The sequence below is a fragment of the Corvus kubaryi genome, unplaced genomic scaffold (assembly GCF_017639235.1).
Source record: "Corvus kubaryi isolate FWS band 111438036 unplaced genomic scaffold, C.kubaryi_AGA036_p1.0 37308, whole genome shotgun sequence".
NCBI lineage: Eukaryota > Metazoa > Chordata > Aves > Passeriformes > Corvidae > Corvus > Corvus kubaryi.
The window spans coordinates 22115291-22136767 of NW_024581096.1; the positions used below are offsets into that span (position 1 = coordinate 22115291).

The 21477-nt window shown below is 42.5% G+C and overlaps 2 protein-coding genes across 8 annotated transcripts in view; one reads left to right on the forward strand and one right to left on the reverse strand.

The window, feature by feature from the left end:
* THBS4 (thrombospondin 4) overlaps positions 1-3309 on the reverse strand; it is a 40647-nt gene extending 37338 nt beyond the window's left edge. The window contains exon 1 of the mRNA XM_042028845.1: positions 3207-3309. Coding sequence (XP_041884779.1) covers positions 3207-3294 — 88 coding nt within the window. The 5' untranslated portion in view covers positions 3295-3309. The remainder of the gene's footprint in view (positions 1-3206) is intronic.
* A 6619-nt stretch (positions 3310-9928) lies between these two features.
* On the forward strand, positions 9929-19868 carry MTX3 (metaxin 3). 7 transcript variants are annotated; one of them, XM_042028849.1, is made up of 9 exons: positions 9929-10052; positions 10460-10562; positions 12055-12131; positions 13656-13748; positions 14788-14970; positions 15113-15189; positions 15977-16134; positions 16525-16613; positions 16850-19868. In XM_042028849.1, exons 1-9 carry the CDS (start codon positions 9972-9974, stop codon positions 17036-17038), a joined length of 1050 nt encoding a protein of 349 aa, XP_041884783.1. In that variant the 5' UTR covers positions 9929-9971; the 3' UTR covers positions 17039-19868. The 7 variants fall into 7 exon arrangements, with proteins under 7 accessions (XP_041884783.1, XP_041884784.1, XP_041884786.1 ...); XM_042028850.1 differs by having other exon boundaries at positions 9931-10052; positions 10493-10562; XM_042028852.1 differs by having other exon boundaries at positions 9932-10052; positions 17967-19868.
* The last annotated feature ends 1609 nt before the right edge of the window (positions 19869-21477 follow it).

Consider the following 21477-nt stretch of genomic DNA (forward strand, 5'->3'; position numbering starts at 1 on the left):
TTCAAATTTTTATTTTAGTTTTTCCACAATGCATCAGCAAAGGGTCTATGATTTTACACATACATATATCAGCTATGTTTCTTATGGCACTGAAACAATAAACTGGGGTTTTTCTCAATGTTCCTAAATCCACAACGTCTCCAAACTCAATAGACTCTTCTGTTAGGTTTCTTGATTATCTCCTATTCCAACTCACTGCAATTAAAGCAGTATACATATTATACCCTAGCAAAGTAGTCTGATAAATAATTATGCACAAGTGTTATTTAATACCAGGCAGGTGGCAAACATATGACAGCATATTGTAACTTAGCTTGATTCAAACCCATGGTTGTACTAATAAGTTTAGTTTCCCAGGCTGAAAAAACACTGGTGGACCTTTGCAGATGAGCCTTGTCTATACAGCACAACCCCAAAGCTCTTGTTGTCTTCTAAGGTGATGAGGCCATCCTACCATTCCAGTGTTTCCATATGCTACACAGGAAAAGACTGAAGAGCACTCGAAGGACAAACACATGGGCACACAGACCTTCCCACAGATATGTGGGAAACCCTGTTCCCCTATACTAGAGTGGGTACATGCGGCATCCATTCATCTAGACACTAAAGTTATTTCCAAAAAAGAGAAAAAACGAAGACCTTTTTCCCTTCATTTCATGAAGTCATTGAAATAATCTCTGAACTCTACACTTCTATTCTAAGGACGTCATGAATCTACAGAGAATTTTCACAACACAATACAAAAAATATCTGGCCCTTGATTTGCATGCACTAGTGTCCCAGTTTGAGACTGTTTAATACTGTTGTCAAACAACTAAGAAACATATATCTAAGGTGGACCTGGTCAAAACACTTCTCTTTCATTCAGTTCAAATTTACAGCATGCCAGGACAACCACTGCTCCTACTGAAACCAGTGACAGGGGCAGCAGAAGCAAAGGGCTGGATATTTCATCACATTTAGTGCAGAAAGAGCAAAGCAACTGCCCATGCAAGAGATTGAAATGCAACTCACTGCTCTGTACAACAGCACTTTACAAGTAATCACCATTCATAAAATAGAGCTGTGTTTCCTCAGCTGGAGCAACGCAATACAATACCAAAGACTTTGAGAGCACAAAATATAGCTATATATTTTGTCCAGTTCAAGGTCTATTGGCTGAACTTCTATCAACTTCTTCAATACTCATTAATCAATGCTAGAGTCACTTAAAAATATTACAAAAGTAATGACTAAATACTGTGAAACATCTAACATTACAAAAAACATTTACTGAAATTGTTGTAATTTGCATATTTAAGTGAATACTCAAATTGGTTTGGCAGTTGTGTTCCACAAACCACAGTGCTTCAGCCAGATCCTTCAGCACCATGTTATCAAACCCTTTCCTGGGATATCTTCACTGACCAGCATGTGGAGGCACTACATGACCAGATCCATCCTTAAGCACAGCTTGCACATATGGCAGCAAATGCAGCCAGCAGAAGAATGAGTGGGTTATGAAAATTCATTTTACATCCTTAGCAGAGTTGGCAGAGAGAGACAGCTCTTAGCCATTATAGAGACAATTATTTGTTTGGAAGGAACAGGGAAAAAAAGTTCCACAAAGATTTCATGTTTTATTTTTTGAAGAACCTCATCTCTTTGCTCCTCTCCGTGGAAAGGCAGACTTGAAAGCAAATGTACAGAATAGGACTGCCAAAGCTGAAAGGCACAAGCAGCTGGTTTCAATCCATGCAATGGATTGAAAACTCCGACATGCCTTCACGCCTTCAAGCACGAGTGCGCATACCCACTGGGCTAAACTGAGCCTGCTTGTGAGACAGATCAGGAATTCTCTCCTCTGCCTTCCTTCTGGGGATTTTAGAATAGAGTTGTTCACCCTCCTAGCCAAATGCTAACAAGGGATGAGCTACATGGTGAGACAGTGGCAAAACCCGCTTTGGAAATCTGCCCAAAACCATCAAGGCTAGCTTTTCAGATGAGAGCTAGAAGATGTGATGGGAAGTGCTAGGACGAGGAGGCATGAAGGAGTGAAATTAGTAACACAGGAGAGCATGGAACTCAAAACACCCCTTCTTTCCCCTAACTCTGTTGCCATGTCACACCAGCTTTTTAAGACCACCCAAGGCTGTTCTCTGGTGACATCTAATCATAACTGTAAATGTAAACACTGCTCCACTGCTGTTCAGCACTTTTCAAGGTAATTATTAATGACTTAGACACCTGGAGTGAAATCCTAACCCCTGCCACAACAATTTCCCACTGACCCAAAGAAGCGTCCCTTGTTAAGAGTGGAGTTTTTCACTGGCTGCTGCCCCTGACAAGTTAGAAATCTGTCTTGTTTTTTTAATTTGGTAATACGCCACTTGTCATTACAACAATTTTCTGAAATGTTTTTACATCATAAAGGTCTTCAACAAAGGCTTTTGGAAATGCAGCTGTATTGTTGTGATTGGCTGTCTTTTAGATCTGCTTAAGTAATAACCGATTTAAGTGTCAAACATCATTCTGTAAGGCAGTGGAGGGGGTTAAAAATGTAGCGAAAAATCACAAGCAGCTTTAATGCTCCTGGAGTAGCACGAAGTTGCACTAACTGCTGCACTCGGCAGCCGGGCTGGTTCCACTCACAAGCTGCTACCGCAGAGCGATACCACCCACTTAACTCAAGCTCTAAAATACAGCGTCTCCTGACTTACTACGTGCATAATATTGCCACAGCAATGCTGGGTTTAGAAGTATGAGTTTTCCTACGAACTTTACTATGTCATAGAGTTTTCCCAAAGAGTTTTCACTGCTTAGAAATTCACTTCTCATTTAGGAGAACTTCCAGCCGAGAAAGGGCTATTCAGATGCTCCACGCACCTACCAGCACACCTACAAAAACACCTTTTGCAAGCTGCATGGAGGCGACTGACAGCGGCTACACCGCCATCTCCTCCAGTCCCCACCGCTAGTCCGGCGGGGCAGTGCGGCGGCGGGGCGGCTCCGCGGGCGGGCTCTGCGCCCCGACGGGCATCCACGGCTCCCGCTGTCCGCCGCGGCTCCCGCTGCCCGCCACGGCTCCAGCTTCCCTGGCACCTGCAGAGGTGTTCCCTTTCGCTGCCAGGCAGAGTTCCCGGCGGAGGGCAGGAGACGGGACACTGCAAGCCCAGAGCCAGAGGGAAAAGGAGAGCGCGCTCCATCCCGGGGCGCGGGACCCTTACCTCGGGGGGCGGGCGCGGCGGCGCGGCCCGGGCACAGCTGCAGGGCGAGCGGCAGCAGCAGCAGCGCGGCGCCGCGCTCGCACCCCATGGCGGCCGCGGGCCGGGCAGGGCGGCGAGGGACGGCCGCCACTCCACGCCGGACCCCGCCGTTTAACGGGGGGCGGCCCCGGGGCCGGGCACGGCCGGCGGCAGGCGGCGGGCCATTGGCCGGGGCTCCCCCCGGAAGGCGGGCGGGGGCCACGGCGGGGGATGGCCGAGTGCTGGGGTGGATGAGGAGGGAGCGCGCCGTCGGGTCCCGAGCCGGGAACCGGCACTAGTGGAGGTGGCTCGGACAAAGCCGGACATCCTGGCGACGCCCCCCAAAATCAACACCTGTGGGGACCGTGGCTGGAGTTTGCCCTTTGAGGAGTCCTGGAAATTGAAGTGTTTTTAATGGCTTTAAATTAATAGTTGCAGAATTGGTTAGGTAGGAAAAGACCTTTAAGATCATGAAGTCCAGTGGTTAATAAGCAGGTATGTTTATTACCAGTCACAAGAAGATGGCCCCAAAAGTAAACTGGGTGTGCTTTAAGAGCCAGGTAAGAGTTCTGTAAGTTCAGGAGGGACAGCAAGTCCAGTGCTGTTTCAAGCAGCCTTTCAGAGAACCACCAGCCTGGTGAGGGATGTAGAAGAGTGTCAGAAGCACGAAGATAATGCAGCTCTATCCACCCAGTCCTGCTGACTGCAGGATGCTTAACTTTGAGGTTGGAACCATTTTACTTTAAAGTCTTTCTTACCTCCCTTTCTATGTTCACCAAATGGTTACCATGCATTTCTTTGTGTCTTCTGACAATAATACAGCTGTTGTCTTTGCAAAGCCCCCTCACAAATTTCTCTGCCTGCTCTGCAGTCAGGTGTTGAGTGTCCACATGTAAGGTTTAACATGTAGTAGAACAGATTCTCTCTCATGCATACCCAAAGTCAAAACAAATGTGGATGCTCTGGTGTGAAGACTTGGTCTTGGTAGGAATTTAAATACTCCACTTTTCCTGACTGAAGAGTGTCACTAAAAGGGGTCGTGCAGATTGCAGACTGGGGCAAATTTGGTTTCTAGAAGACTCTGACTGGCAAAATGAAGACTATATCATCTGCTCCTTTATTTCATTTAAAGAGCTCAGAAGCATTGAGAGTGCTCAAACTGACCAGATGGAGACTATGTGAAAAGGCTGTTTGTCTTAGCAAGCTCCCAAACTCAATAACTTAGCCAAAGTCAATTTTACAAAAACCTTCTTCTTTCAACTGTGACAATTTTGAGCATTGTGTGTTCCCTTAGGATATCATTACCCCATTGCTTGTCCTCTACTTCAGAAAATTCTAGCCTCTGCACTGCTGATGTTAAGAAAGTACAGGAGAAAGGGAGCAAGTGAGAAACCCAAACACATTGTGGGCTTCCCGTCCTGCTGCACAGTGCTCTTGGTCCTGTACCTCCCTGTGTGCATCAGCCCTGCTGATGAACCTCTGTCATGTCAGAAATCCAGGAAGCCCTGCTTGGCCCCATCGCAGCTTGCTATCCACACTCAGTTGGAAAAGTTGGAGCTGTCTGATATTATTTACATCACAAAAAGTAGGGCAACAATAGAAAGGAAAGTTTATGTTAAAGTGAGCAAAGTAGTGTTGATTAATGTTCAGTCTCATCAGCTTGGTGCATACATCTAACAAGCACCACAGAGAACAGCCCTTGGGGGGCTCATTGTGTGTAAGGCAAGACACAGCACGCTGCAGGGTGGGGGCTGCGTGCACTTCGAAGGGGCTGCCCGAGCAGCTCTACACCACATAGAGCATGGCTGTGGGCTGCTCGCCAACAAAAGCCCAGTCAGATTTTCAGATACTTTCAGCTGGCCTATATTCACATACCCTCTAATTGCCCTCCCCACATGGCATATACCCTGTAACACACCCTTACTTCTTAGCTTATTCGTGTTAGCAGTGTTGACCTGCTCCTTAAGTTGCCCATTTCTTCCTCTGCCCATTGCCAGGCAGAAGGGTGCTCTACCACATCCACTGTGTCACAGCATGGTGCTATACCTCCTTCTCCTCACCCTACTGCTCCTCTGTATATGTCCACACACAACAAGAAACACCACAGCTTCACTCCCACATCCTTGCCCCTGCAGTGGAAGTGACAGGATGACATGGTAGTGCCGAGAGCTGCACAGGGGAGTGAGAAAAACAGATCATCAGGTGCAGAGTGCTGTGGAGCAGGGAAAAAAGGGAGGCTAAAAGGGGTAAGCAAGAGGCAAGAAGATGGAACAAGAAAAGGAGGGACTTCAAGTGTCACAAGCTCCTTAAAAAGAAGTCTTAGTTCAGAATTTGTCCCCAGCCTAAAGCGTGGGGAGACAGTACAGATGCTGCAGAGGCTAATACATGGATCTAGAGCAGCACTGATGATGTTCTACTGCTTATTAAGGAAAAGCCTTGACTCAACAAAGAGCATTTTTTGCAAACATATACTTAAGTGCATGACAGAAAAACACAATGAAAGTCTGAAAAATCATAGTTCTGGACAAAAAAAAAAAAAAAAAGAAGAGAGAAAAGGATAGTAAAGGTTTTCTTTTGCCTAAAAGGAACACCATCAGTAATTTGCAGCCATTTATTATGTACTTTGAGTTTATTGAGTTTGAGTTTATCAAAACATTAAGTGTTTTCTTGAAAGATTTCCTTATCTGACAAAAATATATATTAAATAATTATAAATTACCATTCCTCACTTCTGATTTAACTACAGAGGAGTCTCTTGCACTGGTGCTGACCAGCCCTACAGGAGGAGGATTTTTTTTGTAGTATTATATATTTGTTAGCATTAGATTTGTGCGGGCCATATTCTGTTCTTGCTCTGTATCTGCTTATTCTTTGTGCTTACTCACAAAGAATGCACATGGAGGCAATGTTTGGCAAACAGACCATGCAGCACAATACAATGTGACAGAAGGGAACTGGTTCACAGGGTGTATGAACAGAAGCTTAAGTCCATGTTTAGATGAACTTAGTACATGTAAAGGTCACTGCAATTTTTCCAGTTTTCATTTTCATGCTGAGTTTTATTGTTGGAATATGTTACAGACTAAAGGGGATTTTGTGCTCAATCACAATCTTCTTTAAGGGATTTCCAAAAGTAGAATGTTTATCTGCTGTCTAAAAGGGGCTATTAGACCTTATAATCAACATTTTTAAATAAAAACAATAGAATAGTAGCAATTGCCTTTTCACTCTTGTGTATTCTCTGAAGTATAAACTCCAGCTTACTGGAGGTTAAATAAGAAGAAAGAATCAAAACATGATTAATGAATTGTGTCTCCAAGAAACTTTCATAGTGTCAGTCACATTTTGTAAGGAAGTCATAAGTATGTGACTATAATATTTTTATATAGAATCTGCAAAAAAACCTTGATCACTTTTTTTGACCTGATTATGTAATTTGATAAGATTTTAAGCATACAGAATACAGACAGGCTGCAAACATAACAGATTTTGCTTTACAGAAGTGTCTGTGACTTGTTCAAATTCCAAATAATGGTGTAAGGGAAATAGAAAAGAACCCTGCTGCTTAATTCACCTTTCATGTTTTGTTCCTAATATGCATCAGGAGATTCACTGTTTTCATGGAATTATATGGATGATTAAAAATCAGGATTCATGGGCAATTAAGATACAGAAATCTTAAGACAAGGGAAATATCAGCTCTAAACCACATCCTTTCCTATTTATGTCAACATTGCTGGTTTTGATCCTGCTTCATTAAAAAAAAAAAAAAAAAAAAAAAAAAAAGTTGGTTTCAAGGGTTTCAAGTTTCAAAGACAGGTTTCAAAAGAATTTTTGCTTTTCCAAAACACAAATTGAAGCTCCACTTTTTCAAGTCAAGTCATATATCCATCTTCAGTGCACCTATTTACTTTTCATTTACTCTGATAGGAATTCCACTTAGGCAACCAAGAGGAAAAAAGTTCCTGACATGGGGGAGGAAAGGTACAGTGCCTCTTTTTTTATCTTTGCTCCGGACTCCACAACAACACAGAGATAAGTTGGGCCTGAATGCAATGCAAAGCTTACTTCCCTATTTACCTCCTAAGCCTTCCTGTAGCTATCTTAAGAAAAGCCATATGATGGGTCATAGAATGGTTAGGTTTTTCTTAAAATAAGACCTCTAAGTTCATCGAGTCTAACAATCAACCCAGCACCACCACCATATTCACCACTAAAATGTGTCCTCAACAGTTCCAGGAATGGTGACTCCAACCACTTTGCTGGGCAGCCTGTTCCAATGCTTGACAACCCTTTCTGTGAAGAAATTTTTCATAATGTCTAATACAAACCTTCCCTAGTCCAACTTGAAGCCATTTCCTCTTGTCTTATCACTTCTAACTTGGGAGAAAAAACTTGAACCCTACCCATCTATAGCATCCTTTCAGGTACTTGCGGAGTGATAAGGTCCCCCCTGAGCCTCTTTTTCTCCAGGCTAAACACCCCCAGCTCCTTCAGCCACTCCTCATAGGGTCGTCCAGACCCTTCACCAGCTCCATTGCCCTTCTCTGGACACACTCCAGCACCAAAATGACCTTCCTGTAGTGAAGGACCCAAAATTGGACACAGAATTTGAGGTGTGGCCACACCAGTGCCAAGTACAGGGGGACAATCCCTGCCCTGGTCCTGCTGGCCACACTGTTGCTGATCCAGGCCAGGATGCCATTGGCCTTCTTGGCCACCTGGGCACACCCTGGCTCACGTTCAGTCGCTGTCACCAGCACCCCCAGGTCCTTTTCCTGTGGGCCCTTTCCAGCCACTCTGCCCCAGCCTGTGGCACTGCCTGGGGTTGTTGTGACCCAAGAGCAGGACCTGGCACTGGCCCTTGTTGAACCTCACACCATCGGCCTCAGCCCATGATCCAGCCTGTCCAGATCCCTCTGCAGAGCCTTCCTGCCCTCCAGTAGATCAGCACTCCCACCCAGCTTGGTGTCATCTGCAAACTGCCTGAAGGCGCATTCAATCCTCTTGCACAGGTCATCAACAAAGATACTAAACAGGGCTGATGTAAGTATTGAGCCCTTTGTAAAATACTCCTTAATGAAATAGATCTTTGGGATCACAGCTGCTAGCATCCACCATTCCCTTTCAGAGCTTTGCATCTCAGTGCATCTCAGTTCACATGGTGAACAGACCAAAGCAAAGTACCTGGACAGACTGAGAAGAAGTTAGCTGGTGCCTACCTGTAGGGAGGAAAAGACATAAAAAATATCCTTAAAAGTATGTACCTTAAATAAGTCTTTAGAGGGAAAAATGTAACATTTAAAAAAAAAAAAAAAAGCTTCTGTTAACACTGTCAGTGGTATGTTTTTCTGAGGAAAAAAGTGGATATGTATTTCTTCTTCCATGTTCCTCATCAAATGGAACAGAATGACCTCAGATCTGTGGCGTAAGTTTTTATCATGACACTTTCCTCCACAAATTTCAGGTGAATCTGAAATTGTGGATCTGGGAGGGGTAAAGGAAAAGTGAAGCTCTACCCTTACTCTCCTCCTTATGCATAGAAGACCTGAATAAGGGTGGTAGTGCAGGAGGTTTTTTTTAATTGGTGTGTGGTATTTTTTCCTTTCATGGGAAGCATGGAAACTTGACTTAGCATTTAGATGTGCTGTGGCACGTCTGCACGAGCTCTGGAACAAACAGCTGACAACTCGATGCCTTTAAAGGTCTGCAGTTAAAACCACACTGAATGGATTATCATTATAACCTAGTCAAAACTGGTAACATGTGATCAGAGCTCCTTGTTTTTAGAGCCAAATTGCTAATGATTGCTTTTCACAGTTGATTGAGAGCCACCATTTTTTTTTGCTCCCATGAAAAGTCCCAACTCCGTGTGCAGTGTCAGGGCTGGAGGGTGAGGGTTCAGCCAGACAGTACCAAAAGTGTTTCAAGAGGACTACAGCTGTGGCATTTCCCCATAGGATCACAGGTACTGGCCACCCATGTCCCTTCCCAAAAGGCTGACCCCCACCTGGATACAACCCGAAAGGACTTTGTAGCCAGGTAGGGGTAGGCCTCTCCTCCCAGGCAAGAAGTGACAGGACAAGAGGACATAGTTCAAGGACATTGAGGTGCTGGAGCAAGTCCAGAGAAGGGCAATGGAGCTGTGAAAGGGTCTGGAGCACGAGTCCTGTGGGGAGGGGCTGAGAGAGCTGAGTTTGTTTAGCCCTGTGAAAAGGAAGAGGCTCATGGGAGACCTTATCACTTTGTACAACTACCTGAAAGGAGGCTGTAGCCAGGCAGGAGTAGGCCTTATGGGAAGGGATGTGGGTAGTATGAGGACGTAATTTTAAGCTGTGACAGGGGAGCTTTGGGTTGGACATCTGGAAGAATTTCTTCACAGAAAGGGTGATTAGACACTGGAATGGGCTGCCCAGGGATGTGGTGGAGTCACTATCCCTGGAGGTGTTTAAGGAAAGTCCAGATGTGCCACTTGGTGCCATGGTCTGGTTGACATGGTGTTCGGCCACAAGTCGGACTCGATGACCTCAGCGGCCTTACCCACTCCAACTGATTCGGTGACTGTGACTCCTCGAGCCCGGCCAGCGGCGGCCGGGAGCACAAGGACCCGCAGCCCTGTCCCGCCCGGCGCTGTCCCCGGCCCTCCGCCCTCAGCGCCTCCTCCCTCCCCCAGCCAGCGGCCGCGGGCGCTTGGGCGCCGCCATGCGGGGAAGCAGCGCCGCGCTCCCGGCCGGCGCGGCGGACAAGATGGCGGCTCCCATGGAGCTGAGCTGCTGGGGAGGAGACTGGGGGCTGCCGTCCCTGCACCCGGAGTGTCTCACCGTCATGGTAACGGGCGGCGGCCACCACCCGGCCCGGGGGGAAGGGAGGGAGCGGCGGCGCCCCGGGGCTTGCTTGCCGCCCGCACGGACATCTGCGGGGCTCCTCCTTGCCCCGGGAGAGGCCGGGGGTGGGAGGCGCGATGCTGGGCCCGCGGCGCGGCCCTGGCTCGTTCCCGACGGGAGACGCCGACAACGCTGCCGTCCTTCCCGGGAACGCCGAGCCCTTCCCGAGGCCGCTGCCTTCCTTCCCGGGGGCTGCGGGGCCTCTGCCCAGTGTTGCCTGGAGCCGCGTTAGGGCAATGAAGCCCGACCGAAAACCGTCTTGCACCTGCTGGTGGTTGGTCTTCAGTGCACGAAGGTGTTTAACACAACTTTTAAAGCCCTGTCTTACGCTTTTCTTGCACATTGTGACAGGTTTTCTCCCCTGCGCTCCAATCTTTATTGCAGGCTTATGCCAAATTTTCTGGGGCTCCCGTGACAGTGAATACTGTAAATAACTCCTGGAGAGCTCCGAAAGGTATCGTCTTTGCAGCCTTCATTATTTTAATCACAGCCGCGATACAAATGTGGGTTCCATTTTCTGTGTTTGCGTTGGGTTTGTGTTCATGAGTGCAGTCTCCCTCAGTTAAATGACTTCACAGGATCAAGTGTGATGAATTTGTGAGAATAAAATAATGCAAGTCATAAATGAAGTGCTTCAGAGGACAATTTATCAAAATGTGTATGGGTGAAGCGGCAGACAGTTAACAAAGCAGTAACGCCAAGTATGTAGCTGTTTCCGTCAGGCAGTCTGAATTGATGGTATAGTGAAAGCAAATTTGTGAGCTTTTTGCACTTTGCATATTTATAAATTAGTAGTAACTAGACTTGTGTATGGGAGAGCTCTTTGGTTACCTGTAGCTTAACGGTTTGGTACAGTTGAAAGTGGAATGTGAGCCTCAGCAAGTACAGCTTACACCACCTGGGATGTTTAGTGCTGTGCTGAGTTAGAGGGTTTGACTGATAAAAGGTGAAGGTAAGCTGTCAGAGAGGAATTTTTTGTTTTGGATGCTTCTATTCATTGCTTATTTGTTTGCTCAGCAGTTATTGTCTTGGTGTATTTCGGAGAGGTAAAATCACTGCAGGCTTAAAGTCCTCTGTCACACGTAACCACATTGTCAGTTCAGGCAATACTGTATTCATACAGAAGTTGAGCCTTTGGTTCTTGCTTTTCAGTGTGTTTTCTGTTAGGGGGAAATACCAAGAACTGGTTGGGTGGACTTGCTAGAAATTTGGTGGCTATCCTCATAAGGAAAATACATAAAATAAATTAAGAAAGCAGTCTAAGAGTAAGTGTTGGTGATAATTGATATTTTAATATTATTTAGCACTGTCCTGTTGGGCGTGTTGTGGCAGTTATGTTGTGAATATGCTGTAAAATAGCCCCTGTTACACATACTTTGCACTCTACATGCTTTGATCATGCAGTTTGATGACTAAAGGCTGTCCAGTCAACTACTGAGAGAGGGGAAGTATGTAGTTCTTTGACTGATTCATGGTTATGCAGTGGTAGCTTGGGTACTGGTTGTAGCAAGGCTAGAGAAAAAAGGTGGTTAAAATGGATTTGGAGGGGAGGGACAGAGGAAAAATTGAAAAGAGGCTCAGAGGTGAATGAATTGAGAGAGCAGTTGGACTTAGTTGGAACTTTTATCTTAAAATGAACATCTGAAATCCAGACAAGTAGCCTAGCTGTCAAAGTATTGGACACCTAGCAAAAAACATTGGCTTCAGTCTGACTTGATGTTGCCCTTTTTAATGTCTTCTTATTAGTAAAGGCCACAATAGACTAAGAGTATTTGTAACCTTGGTGGAACTCCCCTGCTATGTAAAATTTTATGTTTATGTTTGCATGTTAGGAAAATCAGAGCAAGCTGTTGAGAAAAGGAAAGTACATAAAGTGACTGATTGCTTTCTATTTATGCTAAAACTCATCCATACAAATTGTTGACTGTATTATTTATGCCTTCTAGAAGATCTACCAGTCCTGGTATCAGAAGACATTGTTATTTCTCAGCCAGCAAAAATACTGAACTTCTTAAGAAAGCAGGTAAGTCTCTTTCAAAAAGATTTGTTTTCTTTGCCTTGCAGTGACTCTTGCGTGTCTCCTTTGTACACTGATACAGGCTTCCAAAAACCTGGAATTTAGTTCAGACCCAATGTTTTTCAGTTTTTCATACATGCATGAGAATTGCAAAATGGTGGATAAGAAATTGCTCTTTAAAAGTTTGATCATTAGTTGAGTGAAAGATTTAAAAATAAACATGAAAAAATTTAAATTGAAAAGGATGTCAAACTGTCCTAAATCGAGCAGTTTCTTACTGATCACCCTGCTTGTAATTATAACACTTTCGATGTCATTATGACTTTGCATAGGATATCATAGTTTACGCTAACAGTTTAAATGGGTCATTTCCCAGTGCTCATTTTTTCAAAGATAATACATACAATGTTGTTTTTAATCTCTGTATTTTTTCTATAGCTTGTAACATAAAAATGTCTGCAGGCATTTCTTGATGCACACCAGGTTATTGCCTCTTCCTTGGCTTTTGTAGGACTCTTAATGTTTTGTACACAAAGAATAAAGCTGTGCAATTTCTTCTTTTCACAAAGTATAAAGATACCTAATAAACAGTGGCATCATCTTTTTATTCCTAAGATGGTCCTCTAGCCCACTGTTCTGCTTTTACATGAGAAATGCACTTCCTGTCTGGTCAGATGATCTGACGAATGCCATGTTAGTGAAACTTCAAACCTTCATGGGGAAAAACAGAATCTGAAAACTGCATTTGAGATGGAATTTTAGACAGTTTATTTGAAATTCTGAAGTTTCAGATTCATTTGGATTGAATTTGAATTCGATATTCATGTGAATAACAAAGGTTCCATAATGTTGGGGGGAAAAACCCTCTTTATGTTAAACAGTTACATGCTTACTTTCCAGATGTCCAAGTATCAGCACTGGCCCTTTGTTTCTAAATTAATGTAGCAAATCTACTCACTTCCCCCAAAATTTACCAATCCTTATAATGTATCTTAGAAGAATCCAGTGTTAGAATTAAAAGATCCGTCACTAACTGCATTAATTTAGCGGCATATTTGATCCCTTACATTGTTAGCATCCAGTTTCTTAACTTCTAGAATGCAAAATAGGGGAATGCATGCTTTTTATTTTATGCTTACACCTGCTGAAGTGTCAGATGCTTCTTCAGAAATAACAATGGAGACTTACCAGAGGTTTTCTATATCCCTGAGTGTTGAAAAATTGCCTCTGTATCGCTGGACATTTGCTTGGAAACAAATAGGAAGGAGATACAAGGGTTATTTTGGAAATAGGAGGGCCCAAAGCTCTAGGAATGGGAAACTGGAAAAGCAAGAAGCAACAGGGTTTGGCAGAGTTGACCTGAAGAAGGAAAATTCTAGTGAGTGCATGCTTTCTGTCCCAAAAATTGTTTATATATTTACTGCCTTGATAGCTCTTAAGTTTGAAGTAACTTTGCATTGATCGTGTTTTTTGAAAGTTCTGTGTAAGACTATATTTTTGGTTTGGGTTTTTTTTTTTTTAAATTTGTAGAAATACAATGCTGATTATGATTTGTCTGCAAAACAAGGAGCTGATACACTGGCATATATTGCACTACTTGAAGAGAAACTGCTTCCTGCTCTGGTAAATATTAATAAATACTTTGTAATGGTCAGAATATTTGGAATTGAATGCTGAAAGAGGTGCCCAGCATGAGAGACATTACAGTCTCTCAGCACAGCCCTGGCTGGAACATAGTTGCTTTGTTAGTCTATTTTTTGGAAATACTGCCTAGCAACTTCTGAAAAGGAGAGAAGTGTGTGTTTGTGGAGTGCCAAGTAATAATAGTAGATTTATGAAAGACATTTTAAAAGTATACCTAGAAGATTTTTTTCTTTTAGATCTTTTTTTTCTGTTGGTCTTTGGGAAACAGTAGCCTGAAAATACCTTATTGTGGCCATGTTTTGTTTCATTTGATTTCCTGAAAAACCTTTGATTAAGATGTGTCTGATGTGAGACACACAACTGGAAGCCTTTTGAACTGTTGAATTAAAATTTTTGATTAATGAAAATGCCCATCAGGAGCTTAATTTTTCAGTTCTAAATAAGGCATGGCCATTTGCCCTTTACACCATTTCGGTGTAACTACATTAGCGCTATAAAACCCACAGACACTGAGTGACTGAATGACTTTGGCTTCATTTTGTACAGATTATATCATAAGCTAGCCTTTTCAGCTGACCCTGGTTTCAAATTCATAATTTCATAGTATCTTTTATTTTAAGATTTCTATAAAATTTCAAAACAAAATTCCAGGAAGTTCAAACCTGTTGCTATATGTGTGCAACTTTTTTGTAATATAGTTACAAGATTGTGTGTGTGTGTGTGTGTACATACACTGTATCTGTACATAGATAGTACACATGTAATTTTATGCAGATGCATATAGTTCTCCATAATGTCTTTTGTGTTTTTCTTTATTTTGAACGTAACTATTGCCTTACTTATATACTCCTATACTCAGAGGATTAGTGTATTCCTTTACAGAGCCTGGTAGGCCTAAATTACAATAATTCCTGGTTCTTCTGCTTTTCTGAGCGAGATTGTCTTGCACATGAAGTTTCATGAGATGTCTACTCATGTCATTCAGATTTCAGTTATATTTTTCTTCATGTTGATACAGCTGCACACTTTCTGGATTGAGGCTGAAAATTACTGCAGTGTGACAAAGCCATGGTTTGCCTCAAAGATTGCCTTCCCACTGAGTTTGTATCTGCCTGGAAAGATGTCCAGGGAAGCGCTGAACAGGATCTTGCTGACCAAGGGAGGACCTCCACTCTACAGTCTCACTGAAGTGGAAGCACAGGTATGTGTTGTGCATTAAGGAATTCGTAAGGTGGTTCTGTCAAAGACAAGAACTGAAACAGTCTAGCACACTTTCAAATGATGAATGGTGCTGTGCAGCCTGGCTACACCTAGGGCTCTTAGACAGTCTTGTGTCTCATCAGATATACAGGGATGCCAAGGAGTGCCTAAATCTCCTGTCGAAGAGATTGGGAACAGCTCAGTTTTTCTTTGGAGATACGTGAGTGTGATTTTTAAAAATTGTTTTGGTGAATGATTAATAGAAAAGGTACCACACCAGTCTCTGAACACTTGAACTTTTTTTTTTTTAACCTGCTGGGATGTTAAAAGTGCTTCCAAGTTGCTCATCTGAATGAGCAAACAGGGCACAAATGACATAGTTGGACTGACTCAATGTGATGTCTCCCTTATCCTGCTTTTTTCCACAGCAAGGGAAATGCTGCCCACGGCTGCTAAGAAAATGTAAGGTGCACTGGGGAACACTTTCTAGCCACTGAATGTCACCTCGTAGCTTTGTATGTAGAAAAAAATGCTTTAGGCTGAGGTGTTAGTACTCTGCCCTCATGGGAGGAAGGTGTAGGTCCAGGAACACTATTCCTGTGGTATGTGTGCAGAACAGGAAGCAGATAGGGACAACATAGAGCCAAAAATGATCCCTTCTTTAGCTGTTGAAGTTGGACCACTCCATGAGAGGGTCCTGGTCCCCAGTGTGACTTTTGTGGTGCCAGAAAGGTGTTTTAGAGTGTCTTGTTTAGGATAGCATGACTATGTTTTAATGCTGACATTACTGTTTCAGCTTGCCAGCATGTCTCTAGTTAAGAGATGCTGAAAGGAGTAGATAGTTGGTACAAAGCATTTATCAGGTTGATAGGCAAAGGTGGAATGACAGAAGAGCTGACTGTATTCTGTCCCGAGTTGTGTTTGACATACATGGAAAACTAGGTTGTGGAAATCTTAAAAGTCTTACCTTGAATCACTTCAGTGTTTTCTTGTGTTACTCTTTTTAGGCCTACCACCTTGGATGCCTTCGTGTTTGGCTTCCTTGCACCAATTTATAAAGTGTGCTTCCCCAGAGTACAGTTGCAAGAGCATTTGAAACAGCTTCCCAATCTGTGTCGATTTTGTGATGATATTCTAACTTGCTACTTCAGGTTAACTGTCTCAGGCAAGTTGTGATTCTTTTATCCTTTTTGTTATCTATACTTGTGTTGGGATTAGTACTCTAGGGTTCCATTTGTGAACCAAGGCACATTAGATTTCATGTAGTTTATGCTAGACTTTCTGTGGCGAAGTGGAGAAACTTTTAAAGTTGAGCAGAAAGGATTCAAAATCAAAAGCAAGTGTCAATACTCAGTTTTAGATTCTGTCAAGCATTGGCATATGGCTCACGCTTAGTACTCCTGATTTTCTCACATGGAATGGCTTTTCCACTTAAATTCTTCTTTGCATAAAAATAGTGTGTGAACTCTCTCTCCAATGTGAGTTTATTTTTTAATAATTTAAAAGCTTTTGTAAATACCTTTTCACTCTTCATCTTTCTGCCTTCACTCTCCAGGCTATTCTCCAGCTGGACAGGATACAGCAGATGCTAATCTGCAGAAACTCACACAGCTTGTAAATAAGGAATCCAACTTGATTGAAAAGGTTACTTTTACTTCAGTATCTTTAATTTTGCTGCTTTGTTGTTGTTACTTGTTCACAGATACCTTTGCATGGCAATTGCAACTATACAGTGGACTTTATTTTAATTATTTCTTTTCTAGTGAATTACATTTTGTAGAGAGGTGGGAAGAATATTACACGATTTCGAAGGAGGAATTAATGAAGCCTTGCACTTAGATAAGAATTTTTAATACAACCAAAAGAACATTGTCTTGCAGGTGTGCACACCAACAAAGGAGTGGTATCTTTCTGCAAGCGCACATTCAGCAAAGGAGGAGGCAAATGTGTTGGTCAAAACCCGGACATGGTCCTGCACATTAAGACTGATCACCAGCTTTCCTTGCTCCCAGCTGCATGCTGTAGTATCTAAGCAGCAGTCACTCTTCTCCTGCTTGTTCTACATCTAGCTGTTTTTCCTATGTTCCTTGTTTCTAAGGCTGTCACTCAGCACCTGCCAAAAGCTATACAACTTACCTGAAAAATACTTGTGAAGAATTAGCCTTTTCATGCAGATAGAACATTTTAACTGAAAGGGTAGAAGGCATTTCTTCCTGACAAAAACCAGTGTGTGAAATAGAAACTGTGATCAGCTTCTATAGCATTAGGTATTGATGCTCTTTCTGGCAGTGAAGTGTGGCTGTGGATGTTTTAAACAATGGGTTACATAGACATTTGTCAGGCATGATTGAGGAAATGGAATAGACCTGCCTTGAGGAAATGGAATAGACCAGGCAGCCTCTGCAGATCTGCCCTGTGCTGTCTTTTATTCTGTACCAGGTGAAACTTTTTGAGACCACATTACGCATAGGGCATTAGATGGATTTCCTATGAAAATGTGAATTGTTTATATTCAGGGATTAATTTTAACCTGTCTTTGAAAAGGTCTTATCACAAGTTCTTTATTAAGTACTTTCTGAAATGTGTCACTAATACAAATTCAGTCAGCATCTCCCAAGCATTTCTGATGTGAAAAAAATTATTCTTGCTTGGTACTGAATATACAGAAGCATCCATTGATAGCAGTTTGACTCTTGATCTGCCTTCTAGCAGCATTTGGCTATTGTACAATTTATGACCTCTTAGAATCTGTGTTGCTTCCTTCAGTAATCTTGACCAAATGACTTGAGCAGAAGCACATCCAGTTGCCCTGGGTTTGATGTACCATATGTAAGGAAATGAATAGCAGCTCTAACACAAGCATCTGTTTGGGAGTGGAAAGAAACCAAAGCACCAGTTGTGGCTGGTCCTGACAGTAAACATACACCAACCCAGTATTAATGATGGCAGCCCTGACAAATAAGACTAATCGTATAATCTATATTCTGCTGTTGCCAGATCCGGCTCTCATTGTTTCTCTGCAGATGGACGACAACCTTCGTAAGAGTCCTCAGCATCCCCCTCGTAAGCTCACAACGCTCAAGCTTGCTGCAGGTGGAGAAGAAAGCAGTCCAATGAGTCGTTTATCACCTTGACGCCACTTGTTGCCCGTACATGTGTGTTTTGTAATTCAACTGAGTGCCACAGTAAATTTTTTTCACATGAATGTTTTGCAAGGGAAGAATCTGCTAATGGGTACAAGTAGAGAAGAAATAGAGCTTTACAATCTTCTGTCTTATCTGTTTTAAGAAATTGCGTAGTTTAGGCTGGCTACACACTAAGCTGAAGCTAAGCTAAACAAAGCTTATTATTGTGGATGTTAACATCATTTTGTACAGCATACTTTTGACTTTAGCCTAGCAGAAATGTTTACCAAAAGCTAAAAATCTGCTTATGGAATGTTCACTATTACTTTATTTTGTGGGTTTTGATTTTACTGTAATCATCTTACTGTATGTGAGTGGCTATACACTTTGTCTGAAAAGGACAAAGTCCAGTTGCAAAGTCTGAAAAGACAAAATGTTGCCGTTCATGGCAGCTGAGAAATGAAAAAATGACAGGAAGGTAAATATTTTTATTGTGGTTTAATGAACTTGGGGTTTGTGTTTTATGGTTGTTTGTATCTTTGAAAATTTGTTATGTCGTACTTTGAAGGGGATTATTGAAAAGCATGTGCGCTATGGGGATTAAAATGATGCACAATGCTAACATTTCACAGTACCTCGTACTAGTCCTTTGTGAAACAGGCTTAACCTGTGCACAGGGTAATACCACATGCTGCAAAACTGTTAAGTCAAAGTCACATAAAACTTGTAGTGGATGGAGAAGTTTGATTAGTTGCTGTCAGGACAAGACTCGACTAGCAAACGTACTGTGTCTATGGATTGAAAGGGACTGGTTAGGGCTTTATAAGAAAGATGATGTAGGCTTTTAAATTTGTTGCAAATGCCTCTTAATCAGTTTTGTCTTATTTTTTAATAAGCTCTACAGTTGATTCAAAAATTAAAACTAAAAATTGTCCAAATTTTTGTTGTATGATGATCTGTCTAGTTCGAAGTTCTTTTCTCTTTGCAAACTGTGGTATTGCAGGGCATATTTGTTCTGTTGAATTACATTTTCTCTTTAACAGCAGCCTTGCCAGTTCTAGAGACCCAAGCAATTCTGCCACAAGAGAGATGCTGTAATTTTTTACTGGGAATGTACTGGCAGGTGCTTCGTGAGTAGGTGTAAAGAGAATTAGACAAGTAGATTGGCCAAAATGGCAGTGCTTGGGATACAGAATTCTGATAGCTGTATGTGTGGGATAACTGTTCTGGGTTTTCTTTTTGTTGTTTTTCTGGCCAAATCAAAATAGTCTTTCAGCTTCCCTTCGGCTACTAGTCATGTTTGAGATACACAGATAAATTATTTCCTGTTTGTAAAAGACAAGATGGTAGATTGTGTACATATTGTACCTTTGGACTTGATATGTAAGGAATGTAATATCTTTAACATTTCTTAATTGAAATGTTCAGTTTCTAATGAGCACTTTAAAATACTGTTTAAGCTTCATGCTCTTACTAGAGTATTTGTTGCAGTGATTTGAAATTAATTAATCTCATCTTTCATGGTAACTATATAAACTGACAGTCCATTACATGCAAAAGTAATTAAAATGTTTAAAATTTGTACTGGCTGTAGCTTGACAAGATTTACATGAGATCGAGTCACATAGCTTTCCAGAGTTTTTCTTTTACAAACACGGCTATGGAGTATATGCCTTAGTTTGTCACTTTTGTGAATACATACACTCAACCTATAAAGTCTCTTTGTAAAAAAGGGTTGTTGTTTCAATATTAAAATTTTGGATTTTTAGTGGAATTTTTGTAGAGCTTTTTGTGGAATTTATGTTGAGTTTTTTGAGTGTTTCTCTGTTATCCTTGTAAAAAGGTTTATCTTGTCCATTAAAAAAAAAAAAAACAAAAAACCCTGCTGACTGCTAGGACAAGAAATTGAAGCAAGTTAGCATATCCATGAGATCAGATTTTAAATTTTTATCACACCTCTTCAGTACCATTCCTTTTCTTTCAACACAGCCGCTTTTGGGAAGGGGGGAGTAGGGAGGCATGCATTTGCTGATCTTACTAAATGTGAGCTCTGGGCCATCTGACGGTGAAATTTTGGTAAACTGATTCTCAAGGAACTTCTTTCACCACGTGGCAGAGGACAATAGTGCTAGAGATCACAGCAAACATTGCCTGCCATCATGCACAGAATCCCAGGCAACCAGTGAGGTTGCACAGCCGTACACTCCCTTATTTTACTTTCTACCGAAGGAGAATTCAAACCCAGACTCCTTTATGTAGACAGTGTCATCCCTGGCCTGGTAACTCAGGCTTGCTCGTTAGTTTACTGGCATATTTTGTGTGCCTGAGTTCTGAAGCTGGGAGGTGAATGCTTTCCAGGGTGGGGTCAATTTGAGTAACTCTCGGTCTGCATCTGAAGTAGTCAAAGCTGCTTCTCTGGCTAGGGAAGAAAGATGAGATTGAGTTGTGATTCATCTTCCTGGAGGTGATACCTAAGAATTGAGTCCTGGATTTGTGCTGTGTCTGCTGTGTGCAAAGGAAGCCCTGGCTGCCTGACTCTTACCATAAGATGAAAACCTGCTGCGGTGATAGCTTTTCCTCCACTGCCAGAGCTGGTGGGTGGTCTGAAACACAAGGAGTCAGGCAGCCTTCTGCCTAGGCAGCAGTGGTGTGGCCTTGGAATTGCTGTTTGCAGCCTGCTTCCTGTGCAGAGCACTGGCTGCTGTAGCTGCTGCAGCTCTGCAGTCTCTAAATACTTCAGGTTCATGTGTTCACTTTTGGCTTCTGGTGCACACACACCTATGATGTGCAAGTGTGGGATTTAGCACTGGGTTTCCAGGGCCTTGCTGCTACCAGGGCAGCTGACAAGCCTTGTCCTCCTTGCCCTCCCCCTGGAAAGGTGGTGTCTAGGAACAGATACTACCTTGAAAGCAACTTACCCAGCTGCCAGTTGTAAGTGGAGTGGACCACTTTGGCAGGTTGTAAATTTAACACCCCTGCTCCCAGGCAATCTTCTGGTGAAAGCTATGTGTAGATATCCTTAGGGCTATTTTGTGTTTTTCTGTGTCACCTGGTTGTAGGAATATATATATTGCAGAATAAACGAGATGAAAAAGTTTACAAATTAATTGCTACAAATATGTTCTATTTAACGTTTCCAAGACTGCTCTAAAAATGTCTGCCCCTCCTTTCCCCTTCTCCTCTCTCCCCACTCCCATGCCGTTCTGAAAATACTGTTACATTGGGCTTTTATATACACTTACACATTCATGATGACACATCAATTTTGCTAATGTAGCATAGCACTCCATTAAGAAGAAAACCACCCTATTTGATTCCTGGTTAAAATGGTTTGCAGACTCCCTTGAGTCGGTTTCTTTTGCTTGGTATGATTCTTGGCACTG